Source organism: Mastigoproctus giganteus, chromosome 8, assembly GCF_048544385.1.
Source record: "Mastigoproctus giganteus isolate SK-2022 chromosome 8, ASM4854438v1, whole genome shotgun sequence".
Taxonomy (NCBI): Eukaryota; Metazoa; Arthropoda; class Arachnida; order Uropygi; family Thelyphonidae; genus Mastigoproctus; species Mastigoproctus giganteus.
Genome location: NC_143582.1, coordinates 42759018 through 42772242, shown reverse-complemented (window position 1 = coordinate 42772242; position 13225 = coordinate 42759018). Strand labels below are relative to the sequence as shown.

Genomic DNA, 13225 nt, shown 5'->3' with positions numbered 1-13225 from the left:
AGCTTTCGGCGATTTCTTAAAATCAATTAAGTTTTAAGACTTTTTTTTTTTTTTTTTTTTTTTGAGTTGATAACATTATTTAGGGGGTGACACTAGAAGGATCTGCCATGGGTGCAAAAGACTGTAGCTACACCGCTGTAAGATCAATCTAAAGAGTAATCACAAACACTTTTCTCCTGCCCTACAGCCACTCTGCGATTCATCTGAGAAACTTACTCATGATCATATGTTCAGCTTATACAGTAACCTCTCACTAGGGACTGAGTCAAGTGCTCTGCTAAAATTCAAATAAACGAAGTTAAAATTATTTCCTACATCCAGCTCATGATTATTATTTCCTACATCCAACTGCAAAAAATTGCTTACCTGGTTAGTTAAACATGATTTTCTGTTAACAAAATTGTGTTATGTAGCCTTCAGCATTCCATTTAACCCCAGGGGCTCACATCTGGTAAGTATGGGCTTGGAAAATCCAGGGTCCTGAGCTGGATATCATCATTCTTCTCTTTCTTGGTGATTCCTCTCTCTCTCTCTCTCTCTCTCTCTCTCTCTCTCTCTCTCTCTCTCTCTGTGTGTGTGTGTGTGTGTAACTGGGGAGTTTTTTTTTGGCTGGTGCAGCATAAGCCTCAGGCTTCCTTGCACAACATGGCTAATAATAATAATAATTTCTATCTAAATGTTCCTGTATCATTAACTGCATGATTTTTCCTACCACTGAAGTCAGACTGATTGTAGTTACCCACTTTGCAATAAAAACATCCTTTATATATTGGGTGGTACAGTGGCAGTTTGGAATCTATCCCAAATCCAATGACCCCCATAATCATTCTAAATGGTTCAAAAAGTAATTATTAAATATAATGTGGCAAACAAAATAAAACAGAAAAACTCTGTAATTAAATAATCAAAATACCTCACGTTCCAAATTCTGGGAATAGTATTCTCTGTTAACTTCAGATCTAGGAATTTCATCTTTAAGATTAAGAGCATAGTCACGAACCTGAACAGGTAAACCTGTTGAAAAGAATAAAGCCCTTGTTATTTTAAGGCATTTGTAAATATGCATAAATATGAAAATAAATTTGAATCATGTGCAATTCTTATAAAATTTGATTGTATGTATAGTCAATAATTTACAAATAAAACATGATTTAGAATATTTTCAGTGCATGTGAGCAGCCAAGCCAGAGATCACATAGTGCAAACAAATTAACACAATTCATGCAAGATCAAATCACCAAAAACAATATACAACTAAAGCAACATTAGCCAGAATATATACATATCAGTGAATAGGACAGCTGCCTGATTTTTTAAGTCAAAAGATGCCTGCTTTTGAAAAAGTAGCATCTACCACCAAAACTGAAATGCTTCATGCTGTTAAAAGGCACATTAATCAACCCCAATTGCCAGAACAAGTGACGTACAAATTTGATCTATTATAGTCACAAAACATTTGAGTGGTGATGAAAACATTTGAGCACTAGCACAGATGCAAATAAAATATCAGTGAAATGAGAAAACTGGTGCACAAAACCAAATTTTTCAAAAAATTTCTCAGAGAACAGAAGAAGAATTTTAATTTGTGTCTGTATTAAATTAACAGTTTTATAATACCTGTATATATCAAAAAATTTTAATTTTTATTAGTTTTCTATGTTAATGATCAGGTCACAACAAATCCTGGGCAACAAGTCAACTGTGGTACCTAGTATTTTCTACTAGTATTATTCTAAAATTTTCTGTCTTGACATACGGAACATTTTTAAATTTATTCCTTGTCCAAAATCTAAGATGTCTGATGATAATTAACTGCACACCATTAGAGATGCTGATCTATTGGTCAAAGCTCTCTTGGTGTGATGAGGAATAACAGCTTTACAACCACTGAGATTCAAATTTTGTTATGACAATGTAAAAACAAATCACTTATCTGAAATATATTCTTATTTTGTATTGTAATACAAGTAGTGAATCTGATAAATGCTTTTTAATTTATTCCCTCCTACATAAAATGCATACTGCATTTAATTAAACATAATTTATAAGAGCAATAAAAAATTAATATATAGTATTTCAAAACAAAGAAAGGGGCACTGCTGATAACTTATACATTCTTAACTCCTATAAAAATGTAAGCTATTGGAAGCACTCTGTAAGAGTCCAGGACTCTTACAAACTTGCTGATGTTGAAAATGTTTTAAAACAATTAAAATATTAGCATTAGCATTAGCATTAGTAGAGGCATATGATGCAAGAAAGCAAGCTTATTCAGCATCAGCCAAAAAAAAAAAAAAAAAAAAAAAAACAACCCTCTCCCATTTCACCCCTCCGTTCGTTCGAAATACCTGTCCAGCTGAGCTTTAAATTTGTTTAGGCTATCAACTTCAACAACAAGTGATGGAAGTCGGTTCCACCAACCAACCACCCGCTGGCCAAAGGAAAATTTCCGCACATCTATCCGACATCCGTCCTTCCTCAATTTGAATTTATGCCCTCTGAGGTGATTATTCTGAGAAAGATGAAGAATCCCATTGGCATTGAGCATGCTCAAACCATTCAAAGCCTTATACACCTCTATCAGATCACCTCGCCGGTGCCTAGTCTCCAGACTCTGTAATTTGCAAAACTTAAGCCTTTCTTCGTAAGAGCAACCCTTTGTTCCATTTACTAATCTTGTTGCCCTTCTCTGTACCCGTTCCAGCAGCTCTACATCCTTCTTGAAATGAGGCCTCCAGACCTGTATACAGTACTCAAGATGTGGCCTAACCATTGCCTTATACAAGGGAATAATCACCTCCTTATCCCTGCTAGAAAAATTCCTGTATATCATTGACAAGACACCATGAGCTACTCTTGCAGCTCGTCTGCACTGCTCAGAGAACTTCATATCTGCCTGCACAATTACCCCCAAGTCCTTTTCATTCTCCACCACTGTCAGTGTAGTACCGCAGAGTTGATACATTGCTCTGGGGTTACTGTTACCCATATGTAGTACTTTACATTTGTCAATGTTAAACTTCATTTGCCACCTCTCAGCCCATCTGTTCAACCTTTCCAGATCCTGTTGCAGCAGCATAGCGTCAGTAGTGTCCTTAACGACCCTGCCAACCTTTGTATCATCTGCAAACTTAGACATTAAACTTGATATCCCATCATCAATATCATTCATAAACACCGAAAACAACAATGGACCCAACACTGAACCTTGAGGAACTCCACTAATAACATTAGTCCACGTTGAGCAGTGTCCATTGATTACCACTCTCTGTCTTCTGCCACTCAACCATCCCCTTATCCATAGCAGCAATTTGCCTCCAATGCCACACTGCTCCAATTTGTGCAGCAGTCTTCCATGTGCAACAGTATCAAAAGCCTTTCTAAGATCCAAATATATAATATCAAAGTTATTCCCTGCATCCAGTTCTTTTGTGACTACATCATAGTATCCAATCAAATTGGTCAGGCAAGACCTGCCCTTAACAAAACCATGCTGCGTCTGAGCTATAACTGAATTCTTGTCTAGATGATCCTGCAGTGCTTCTTTAACCAGTGCCTCCATTAATTTACCTGGAACAGAAATTAAACTAACAGGTCTATAATTACTTGTGTCAGCCTTTGATCCTCCTTTGTGAATTGGGGTTACATTTGCACATCTCCAGTCTATGGGTACCTCCCCTGAGTCCAAAGAAGCTCTCATAATTATGGCTAGGGGTTTGCATACTTCCTTTGCTGCCTCCTTTAATATAACTGGATAGATCCCATCCACCCCAGGTGCCTTTTTTATGTTTATCCTCAACAATCTCTCCTCCACTTTCCTCTCAGTTATTACAAAATCATCCAGCTCACTGCCAATGTTTACTTTACCTACATCATTCTCCTTCCTGAATGACTCCTCATGCGTGAATGTAGATGCAAAATACTCGTTTAGATTGTTAGCCACCTGAGCAGGATCCTCAACTGTTGAACCATCAATATCCAGTGGACCAATCTGATTCATCCCTTTCCTTCTCGAGTTCAAGTATGTAAAGAACTCCTTTCTGTTTTTCTTTGCATCCTTTGCCAAGGATTTTTCGTAGTCTGCCTTTGCCTGCCTAATCTCCTTTGTGACTTGGTTACAGACCAACTTATATCTATCATAGGCTTCCATGTCACCCATTAATTTGTATGTATCCCATGCATTTTTCTTCTCTGCCACATGTCTCATTAGTCCATCTGACAACCATTTAGGCCTAAACCTTGAACAATATTTCTTAGTTGGTATGTAAAGCCTGGTAGCCACCAATATTAGTTCCTTGAATGCTTCCCATTTTGAGTTTGCTGTTGGTAACATCATCAGTTCGTCCCACTGTATAGAATTTAAATACTGTCTCAGACCATCATAGTCGCCTTTACGAAAACAAAAACCCTTCCCTTTACCTCTGATGGTAGTTACCTCCTTGAGTAAATCCCACTTCAACACACTGTGATCACTGCCACCTAGTGGTTCATTTATCTGCAGGTTCTTAATGCATGAAGAATCACTACTGATAATCAGATCAAGAGTATTGCTCCCTGAGTGATGCTAATATGAATTTTGGTATTCCTTCAGTATAGTTTTGGTAGGGTACTCTTACAAAAAAAAAAGGTGTCAGTTCTGCAAATTGCAGAGCCTGGAAACTAGGCACCTGCACCTGCAAAGAGATCTGATTGAAGTGTTTAAGACTGATTGGATTGAGTAAGCTAAATGTTGATGGCATACTTACTCTTGTTCAGAGAGCATACATAGGGGGGCATAAATTTAAATCGAGATACGAGTCTGAGTGGTGATTCAGATCAAAATATCCTGTAAGAACAGATGTGGCACTGAAAAACCAGATTTTTTTTTTTTTTTTTTCAAAGAGTAAATAAGAAATGAATTTTAGTTTTTTAAAAACTCGTGTTGTTAATGTTCTGAACATTATAAACACAGATCAGTTTTTGTCTAGAAACTTAATTTCTTAATCTGTGGAAACATTACAGAATCAAATGGCACCTCCGTAGCCAGGTGGGAAGGAGCAGCAGTGCGTAGCACACGCTTCTTGATTAGACCGGGGTTCGAGCCGGTCACTACCAAATATGGAGGATGCAGAAAGGTCAGGGAATGACCACCGCATATCCCCGGGGCAATATGGCCTTAGTTGCTAATGCTCCTAAAAACCAAACAACAAACAGAATCAAATCAACTAATCTGAACTGTTTAACATATTATGAACTATCAGAAATATTTTTATCTACTTATTTTAGATTCAGGGCATTGGCTACAGCAAATCTGCAAGTCTAAATCAAATTTACTAAACCATTAAACATTAGTTATATTGTTGCAACTCTAATCTGCAAAAGTCTTGCTAAGTGTGTGAGTGATCAAACCACAAGTTCCTGCCTATATCTGGAAAGTTAAAATCCCCCATTATACTGGCCCATTCTATTTCTCTGTATAATTGTTCATTGTATTCATCAGAGTCATTAGGCCTATAACAAACTCCTACCCTTATTTTTGTTTTCCCAGTACGTATGTCACACCACACTGACTCAACAATGCTCTGTCCATCTATGTCAACTGGATGCATTTTTTTTTTTTTTTTTTTTGTAATTCGTTCCAAGACCTCAAAAGTTGAAATTTTCACTCTATAACTAAGCTATTTAACTCTCTAAAAGGTAATTTTTATAGTGGAAATTGTAATAGCTTTTTATAAATTTATGTCTAAGTACAACACAAAAATCACTTTTAACTAAAGGATGCAAAAACAAAACATGTTTACAAATACTACTATTGGCTGAGAGGAAGGGGCTATGCGGTCCAGGTGGAGAATGCCCTACACTTTCATCATTATCATATGTTCCGTTGTAAGAATCAATTTTGAACACCTCTGTGATATTTTTCCAAAGCACATTTCTGGGGATCAACACCATAAAACAAAAACAATTTGCACTTTCCAGTTTATTGGACTTTCTGATAGTGAAATCTATTCCGTAGCTGAGTGGTCAGGCACATTCCACAATCTATTCCGTAGCTGAGTGGTCAGGTCGTGCCTTAAGTGACCGGGGCTCAAGCCGGTGACTACACTTTCATCATTATCATATGTTCCGTTGTAAGAATCAATTTTGAACACCTCTGTGATATTTTTCCAAAGCACATTTCTGGGGATCAACACCATAAAACAAAAACAATTTGCACTTTCCAGTTTATTGGACTTTCTGATAGTGAAATCTATTCCGTAGCTGAGTGGTCAGGCACATTCCACAATCTATTCCGTAGCTGAGTGGTCAGGTCGTGCCTTGAGTGACCGGGGCTCAAGCCGGTGACTGCTGAATACGGTGCTGTTTCTTGTATTCTCTCTTCCTTGTGAACTCCTGACAATTTGGTCTTCCCGGAGAATAAACAGAAAATTTATTATAAACGGGTAGTAAACTTGATCTTATTGCATTTGAAATAATACTGATAATTAGAATTGAGTGGGCTTTTACATTATTATTGTGAAATGTGTTTCCCCCTTCACTGAAATCTTCAATCATATAAAAAACATAAGTAAATTTTCAGTTTCTCTTCATTCCTATTTACTCATTACAATGATGAAGGGAAAATGACCAACAGAAACTGCAAGTGGTGGCAGTCCTAGGAAATGAAACAAAATTGATTTAGAAATGAAGATGAACATGATTAAGAAGTAAGAAGCAGGACAAAGTTTGTCATCTACTGCACGGGAATTAGGTCTGGCTGCTTCAACAGTGAATACTATTTTAAAGGACAGTGGGCATATAAAAGAACATGTTAAAGTATCAACGCATTTAAGATCAACAGAGATCACAAAACGGTGTTGAGGTGCTATATCGAAGATGGAAATGCTATTAATAATATGCATGAAAATTAGAAACAAGTGCCCCTGAGTCTAATGGCCATTCAAGCAAAAGCAAGTAGTATTTATGAAGATATTAAGGATAAGATTGGCAAACCCCAAACCAAGTTTGTGGCAAGCAACAGGTGGTTTAATAGGTTGAAGCATCACGCTGGTTTCCACAATGTTAAAAGTAAAAGTTTTGTAATTGCACACTATAGTAATTTTGAACAATTTTGAAATTTTTCCTGCACATGAGAAAAAAAATGTAATAAATAATTCTAATTACATATTCGTCGAACATTTCTTTTTTGTTTCAATCAAATTGAGTGCGCGTAGCTGCATAAGCCTTTAGGGAAATTCCAACTTACATAGAGTTTAATGGTAAAATTTAACCTAATTTGGCATGCTAACAGAACAGAAGCTATAGTAGCTTTCTGTAGCCTAAGTACACATAAAAAATGTATCCAAGTTTACAAAGAAGGAAAAAAAAAGCACACATTACAGAAAAATAGCAATAAAAATGTTCTCTCACATCAAGAAATATTTCATAACTTACAAGTAATTCCCTTCAAAATAATTGCCTTGGGCTTGCACTCACACTGTTCCATAAGTTTTTTCCAAGCATAGAAACATTTCTAGAAGTCATCTTCTGCAAGTCATTTAACACTTCAGTCATTTTCTGAATGTCTTCAGTGGATTGAAAATGGGTTACCTTAAGTACACCTTCCAATTTGGAGAAGGAAAATAGGTCACAGAGACTAGGTCTGGTTTCTGGCCAAAAAACAATCCCCGCATGTTCACACACACAGAGATTGTTTTTTGGCCAGAAACTGGCGAACAGAGAGCACATTGTGTACTGGAGCACTATCTTGATGGAGCATCCAATCCATCTTTCCACAATTCTCTCTTCCTTTTGTCATGCAGCTTGTTTGTTTGTTATTTGGTTTTTAGGAGCATTAGCAACTAAAGCTATATTGCTCCGGGGATATGCGGTAGTCATTCCCTGACCTTTCTGCATCCTCCATATTTGGTGGTCATGGGCTCGAACCCTGGTCTAATCAAGAAGTGTGTGCTACGCACTGCTGCTCCTGCCCACCTGACTACGGAGGCACCAATGTCATGCAGCCCTATCACAACTTCAATGTAGTATGCTTGGATGACAGTCTGATTTAGCGGGATATATTCAGCCATAATTCTTTTAATATCAAAGGAAACAAACATGGTTTTTTTTTGATCTTGACATTCTTGCTATTTTTGGTCTGGGGGAATTTTTGTCTTCCACCTTCCTGCACTGCTGTCTTTTAAGTTTCTTTTTCTTATGGGAACAGCCCACTTTCGCCGCAAATAATTACAGTACAGTTGTGCCCCTGTATCCGCTGATTCAGTTACCCGTGGTTAACCACGGAAAAAAAACAAAAAAAACTTAACACATACTACTCGTGTGCCCAATACGATGCTTACCTTTATTTTTTACGAAGTCGATTTTAAATCGAATAGCTTCCCTTTATTTTTTTACAATGTCACATATGGTTCGGTCACCAACATTATAATGGTTCTTTAGAGATTTAGCGGATGGTCCGTTTTCAAACTTTTGAATAATTTCAAGTTTTTGTTTAATTTGAAAGCAAAATTAGTATTAGTATTAGTATTAGTAACGGCCGTATGGTGCAAGAAAGCCTATGGCTTATGCTGCACCAGCCAAAAAAAAAAAAAAAAAAAAAATCCGAACAAAACAATGATAAAAACAAAAATTAAATAAATAAATAATAATAATTAATAAATAAATAAAAATAATAAAATGAAATTAAAAATTAAATAAAAAGGAAATTAATCCTATCATCCTATGCGCTTCCCTTACCCGAAAGTACTATCCAGATGACCTTTGAATTTCCCCAAACTGTCGGCCTCTACCACCCATGAAGGCAACTTATTCCAGTAATTTATAACTCGCTGGCTAAAATAAAACTTCCTGCAGTCCAATCTAAACATTTCCCCGCGTAACTTGAATTTATGTCCCCTAGTTCTAGCATCATTTATAATCTTGAAAATTTTGTCCTCATTCATTTTACTGATGCCTCTCAGAGCCTTAAACACCTCAATCAAATCTCCTCTAAGGTGTCTAGTTTCCAAACTCTGCAACCCACATATTCGAAGTCTTTCTTCATAAGGACGCCCTTTTGCCGATCTCACCAGGCGAGTTACCCTTCTTTGCACCCTTTCAAGAAGCTCGATGTCTTTCTTTAGGTGCGGTCTCCATACTTGAACACAGTATTCCAAGTGTGGTCTAACATAGGCCTTATATAATGGGATTATCACGTCCCTATCTCTACTTGCAAAAGTTCGATAGATCATCGATAGGACACCATGGGCCTTCCTTGCAACCTGTTTACAATGCTCAGAGAATTTCATGTCTGACCGTATCGTAACACCCAAGTCCCTTTCCTCCAGTACTGGGTTTAGTTGAACTCCACCAAGTGAATAAGTTATTTTGGGATTACTGTTTCCCAGGTGTAATACCTTACACTTTGTTGGATTAAAGCACAGCTGCCATTTTTCTGACCATTCTTGAAGTCTATCTAGGTCTCTCTGAAGAAGCTCAGCTTGACAGTGATCATTAACTACTCTACCAATTTTAACATCATCTGCAAATTTAGACATCACGCCCTCTATCCCTTCATCAATGTCGTTTATGAAAATTAAAAACAACAGTGGTCCTAATACTGATCCTTGGGGAACCCCACTTCTTACATCAACCCAATCTGAGGAATAGCCATTTATCACAACCCTCTGCCTCCTGCCCTGAAGCCATCCTTCTATCCATCTAAGGATTTTCCCAGTGATTCCAACCTGTTCCAGCTTATAAAGCAACCGCTCATGTGGGACTGAGTCAAAAGCTTTACTGAAATCTAAATAAACAATGTCGAAATTATTTCCTAAATCCAGCTCGTGAGTGACCCTTTCGTAATAGCGAACCAGATTTGTTAAACATGATTTTCCCTTTACAAAACCATGCTGAGTATCCTTGAGAATTTCAATTCTATCCAAATGATCCTGAATTCCACCCTTGATCAATGCCTCCATGATTTTCCCTACTACTGAAGTCAGACTGACAGGTCGATAATTTCCCACTTCACTTTTAGAGCCACCCTTATGTATGGGAGATACATTTGCACTTTTCCAATCCAAGGGAATCTCCCCAGAGTCTAGTGATGCTCGCATAACCAGCCTCAGTGGTTCAATGCACTCGCTTGCCGCCTCTCTCAAGATTATAGGGTATATTCCATCAACTCCAGGAGCCTTACTAGTCTGTAGGCTTGAAAGTTTTTTCATTAAATAATCTTGCGAAATTTCAATATCATTAATTACATATTTTTTAACTTCGCTCCCACAATTTCCCATTGCCACAAAAGGCTTTTCATTTGTAAATATCGATGCAAAATAACTGTTGAGTTCATCTGCAACGGCAGCTGGTGTATTTATTACTATCCCCTTTCCCTTACGTAAAGGTCCGATCTGGTTTGTCCTGCTCTTCTTGGCATTTATATATGTGAAGAATTCTTTATCCCCCCTCTTTGCTCTGTTTGCTAGTGATTTCTCATAAACTGCCTTTGCCTGTCGAACCTTTTCTGTGGCTCTATTACACATCACCTTGTAGCTGTTATAGGCTTCAGTACTTTTTATTGCTCTGTAACGTTTCCATGCCACCTTTTTCTGCTCAAGTAATGTGGCAACTTCACTATTCATCCAACTTGGAACCCTTCTCGTGGAGTATTTTTTTAATGGTATATACGCATTCAAGGCATCTGTGATTAATGTTTTAAAAGCGTACCACAGTTCAATTGTATTCATTCTCTGCGCGATATCTACCCAGTTAATAGAGGCCATGTAGTACCTTAAGGCATCGTAATTTCCTTTTCTGAAATTAAAACCCATTCCTTTGCCTTTTACTTCTGCTACCTCTCTCGTCATCATCCACCGTAGAACTCCGTGATCACTTCCTGCTACTGGTTCCTCTACTGTCAGCCCTGTTATGTCATCTGATTCATGTGTGATGATGAGGTCTAGGATATTCTTTTCTCTAGTACTTTCCCTGACATGTTGATACAAATAACAGTCATCTAGTTGATTTAAAAATTTTGTTCCCCATGTCGAGTTTCCTTCCCATTTACTCCAATCAATTAGAGGCAAATTGAAATCACCCATAATAAGGCATTGACGCTTACTTGCCCATTCCATTTGCATGTAGAGGCTTTTGTCATAGTCTTCACAATCACCTGGTCTGTAGATTACGCCTACTCGCATTGTACCTTTGTTTCCAACTTCTTCCGTTTGCCCATCATTTTCACAATTTTTAAACAAACCAAAAAAAAAAAGTTACTATAAAAAAAAAAAAAAAAAAAAAAATCCGACATCCCAACATAAATAATGAAACAAAATTTGTTCTTTTGCGGTGCAACGCACTTTTTTTTTTTTTTTTTTAAGGAGCATTAGCAATTAAGGCAATATTGCTTGGGGATATGCAGTGGTCCTGACCTTGCCGCATCCTCTGTATTTGGTGGTAACGGACTCAAACCCCAGTCTAATCAAGAAGCGTGTGCTACGCACTGCTGCTCCTTCCCACCTGGCTACGGAGGCACCTAACAACGCACTAAATCAAACTAAACATTTGGTCTCTTTTCTTTTTGGTTTTGAGTGGTAGGTGTGCAGACAGCAGGGGTTGCAAGATAATCAGTATACTAATCTCCCAATAATGACTTATAATGCAGCTTCTTGTCACTTATTTAGGACTTGAAAAATATCTGTTTATACCTATTTTTCTGTTTATACCTGTTTAGGTATAAAATATCTGTTTATACCTAGAATAGTTATTCAAGTAATAACTATTCTAGTTATTACTTGATTTTATGATTTCTAGTTGATTTTTTTTTTTTTTAAATTTGGAGACTTGAAGTGTCCTGGTTAATCCAATCCTGGCAAATCGAGTCTGCTGTACTTTAAATCACATTATATATGGGGTCAGCAGGTGTTCGCTTATATCTGCAGTTTCAGCCATCCACGGTAAGTCTTGGAACGTATCCACCGCAGATACAGGGATCTTACTGTACTCAGAAAGTCTGGATCTTCAGTTTTTTTCAAAACATCTTCGCAAACTTGCACTCTTCTCATTCAAAATTTTTGGCACCATCTTGGCACACACACACACACCTTTTCTTTAACAGGAGAGAAAGGGTGCAAGAATATTTACTGATACTATTGAGGCAGTGTTAGGTGGATTGGAAAACTAGACTTGGGCGGGGATACACAGACGGATAGGTTAACAGTAGCCACTGGCAGAGGCAAAAGTGATTCTTGCACGGCTTCTATTGGAATGAGCAGTATGCTGGAAAACAAGTTTCTGGGAATTTTAGAGACTGCTGGGAGTCCTTGCGGAACAAGTAAATACATGGACTGTGTTAGAGTAGCTAAGAATAAGAACAAGTGCATATATACTTGTGTGTACACTGATGCTAGGAGTTTAGTAAATAAATTTGATGAATTTGAGAAGCTTGTCAAAATGTCAAAGGCAGATATTGTTGGGATATCAAAGACATGGTGTCACAGCTGAATAGTTGGTATCATAGTTGAATTCTAGTAGTTTGTACTAGACTAATAACCAATGTGTCATATTTTGAATTTTACATAATTTGAGGCTTTCTGCCTTAACATTTTATTAGGTTAAACACTGCTAAATGCACTGTACTGCATTTGGACATCAGGAATCTCAGAATAACACACAATTTAGATAGCACCGAAGTGAGGAAGTTGACAAAGAAAAAGATCCAGAGGTAAATATAGAGTCTGACTTGAAATTCTCTGAACAGTGCAGAGTGGCTGCAAAAACACCTCATGGGATTCTGTCAATGACATACAACTTTGTCAGCAGAGACAAAGAAGTGATTATACCCTTGCATAAAGCAATGGTTAGGAAACATTTTGAATACTGCAATGAAGTTTGGAAATTACATTTTAAGAAGCATATTAATCTGCTGGAAAGAGTTCAGAGAAGAGGCAAGATTAGATTGGAAGACACAAAAAGGTTTTCTTACTGAGAAAGACTGGGTTCTGTAAACTGCAGCATCTGGTAACTAGGCATCTTGTTTTCCATTTCTCTTTCAATTCCTTTGTTTTTAATTAGATTTAGAAAACAAAATAAAATAATATCCAAAAACTTGTTACTATACTGTTTTCCAAGGAAAAGAAAAGAACAGGCATGAATTGGTTACTAAGCTACAGGATAAAACATAAATTTAACTTAGATTAATTAATGAGTCATCTCTAACAGAGTCTCTCTTTCACTCCCTGTCTCATAGACCTTCTGTTTCTGCTGC

At 37.3% G+C, this 13225-nt stretch overlaps 1 protein-coding gene across 1 annotated transcript in view; it reads right to left on the bottom strand.

Annotated features, from left to right (window-relative positions):
• The window catches only part of LOC150081487 (pre-mRNA-splicing factor RBM22), a 115424-nt gene that overhangs the window by 58573 nt on the left and 43626 nt on the right, over positions 1 to 13225 (bottom strand). Inside the window, exon 4 of the mRNA XM_090379322.1 lies at positions 914 to 1014. Coding sequence (XP_090235448.1) covers positions 914 to 1014 — 101 coding nt within the window. The remainder of the gene's footprint in view (positions 1 to 913; positions 1015 to 13225) is intronic.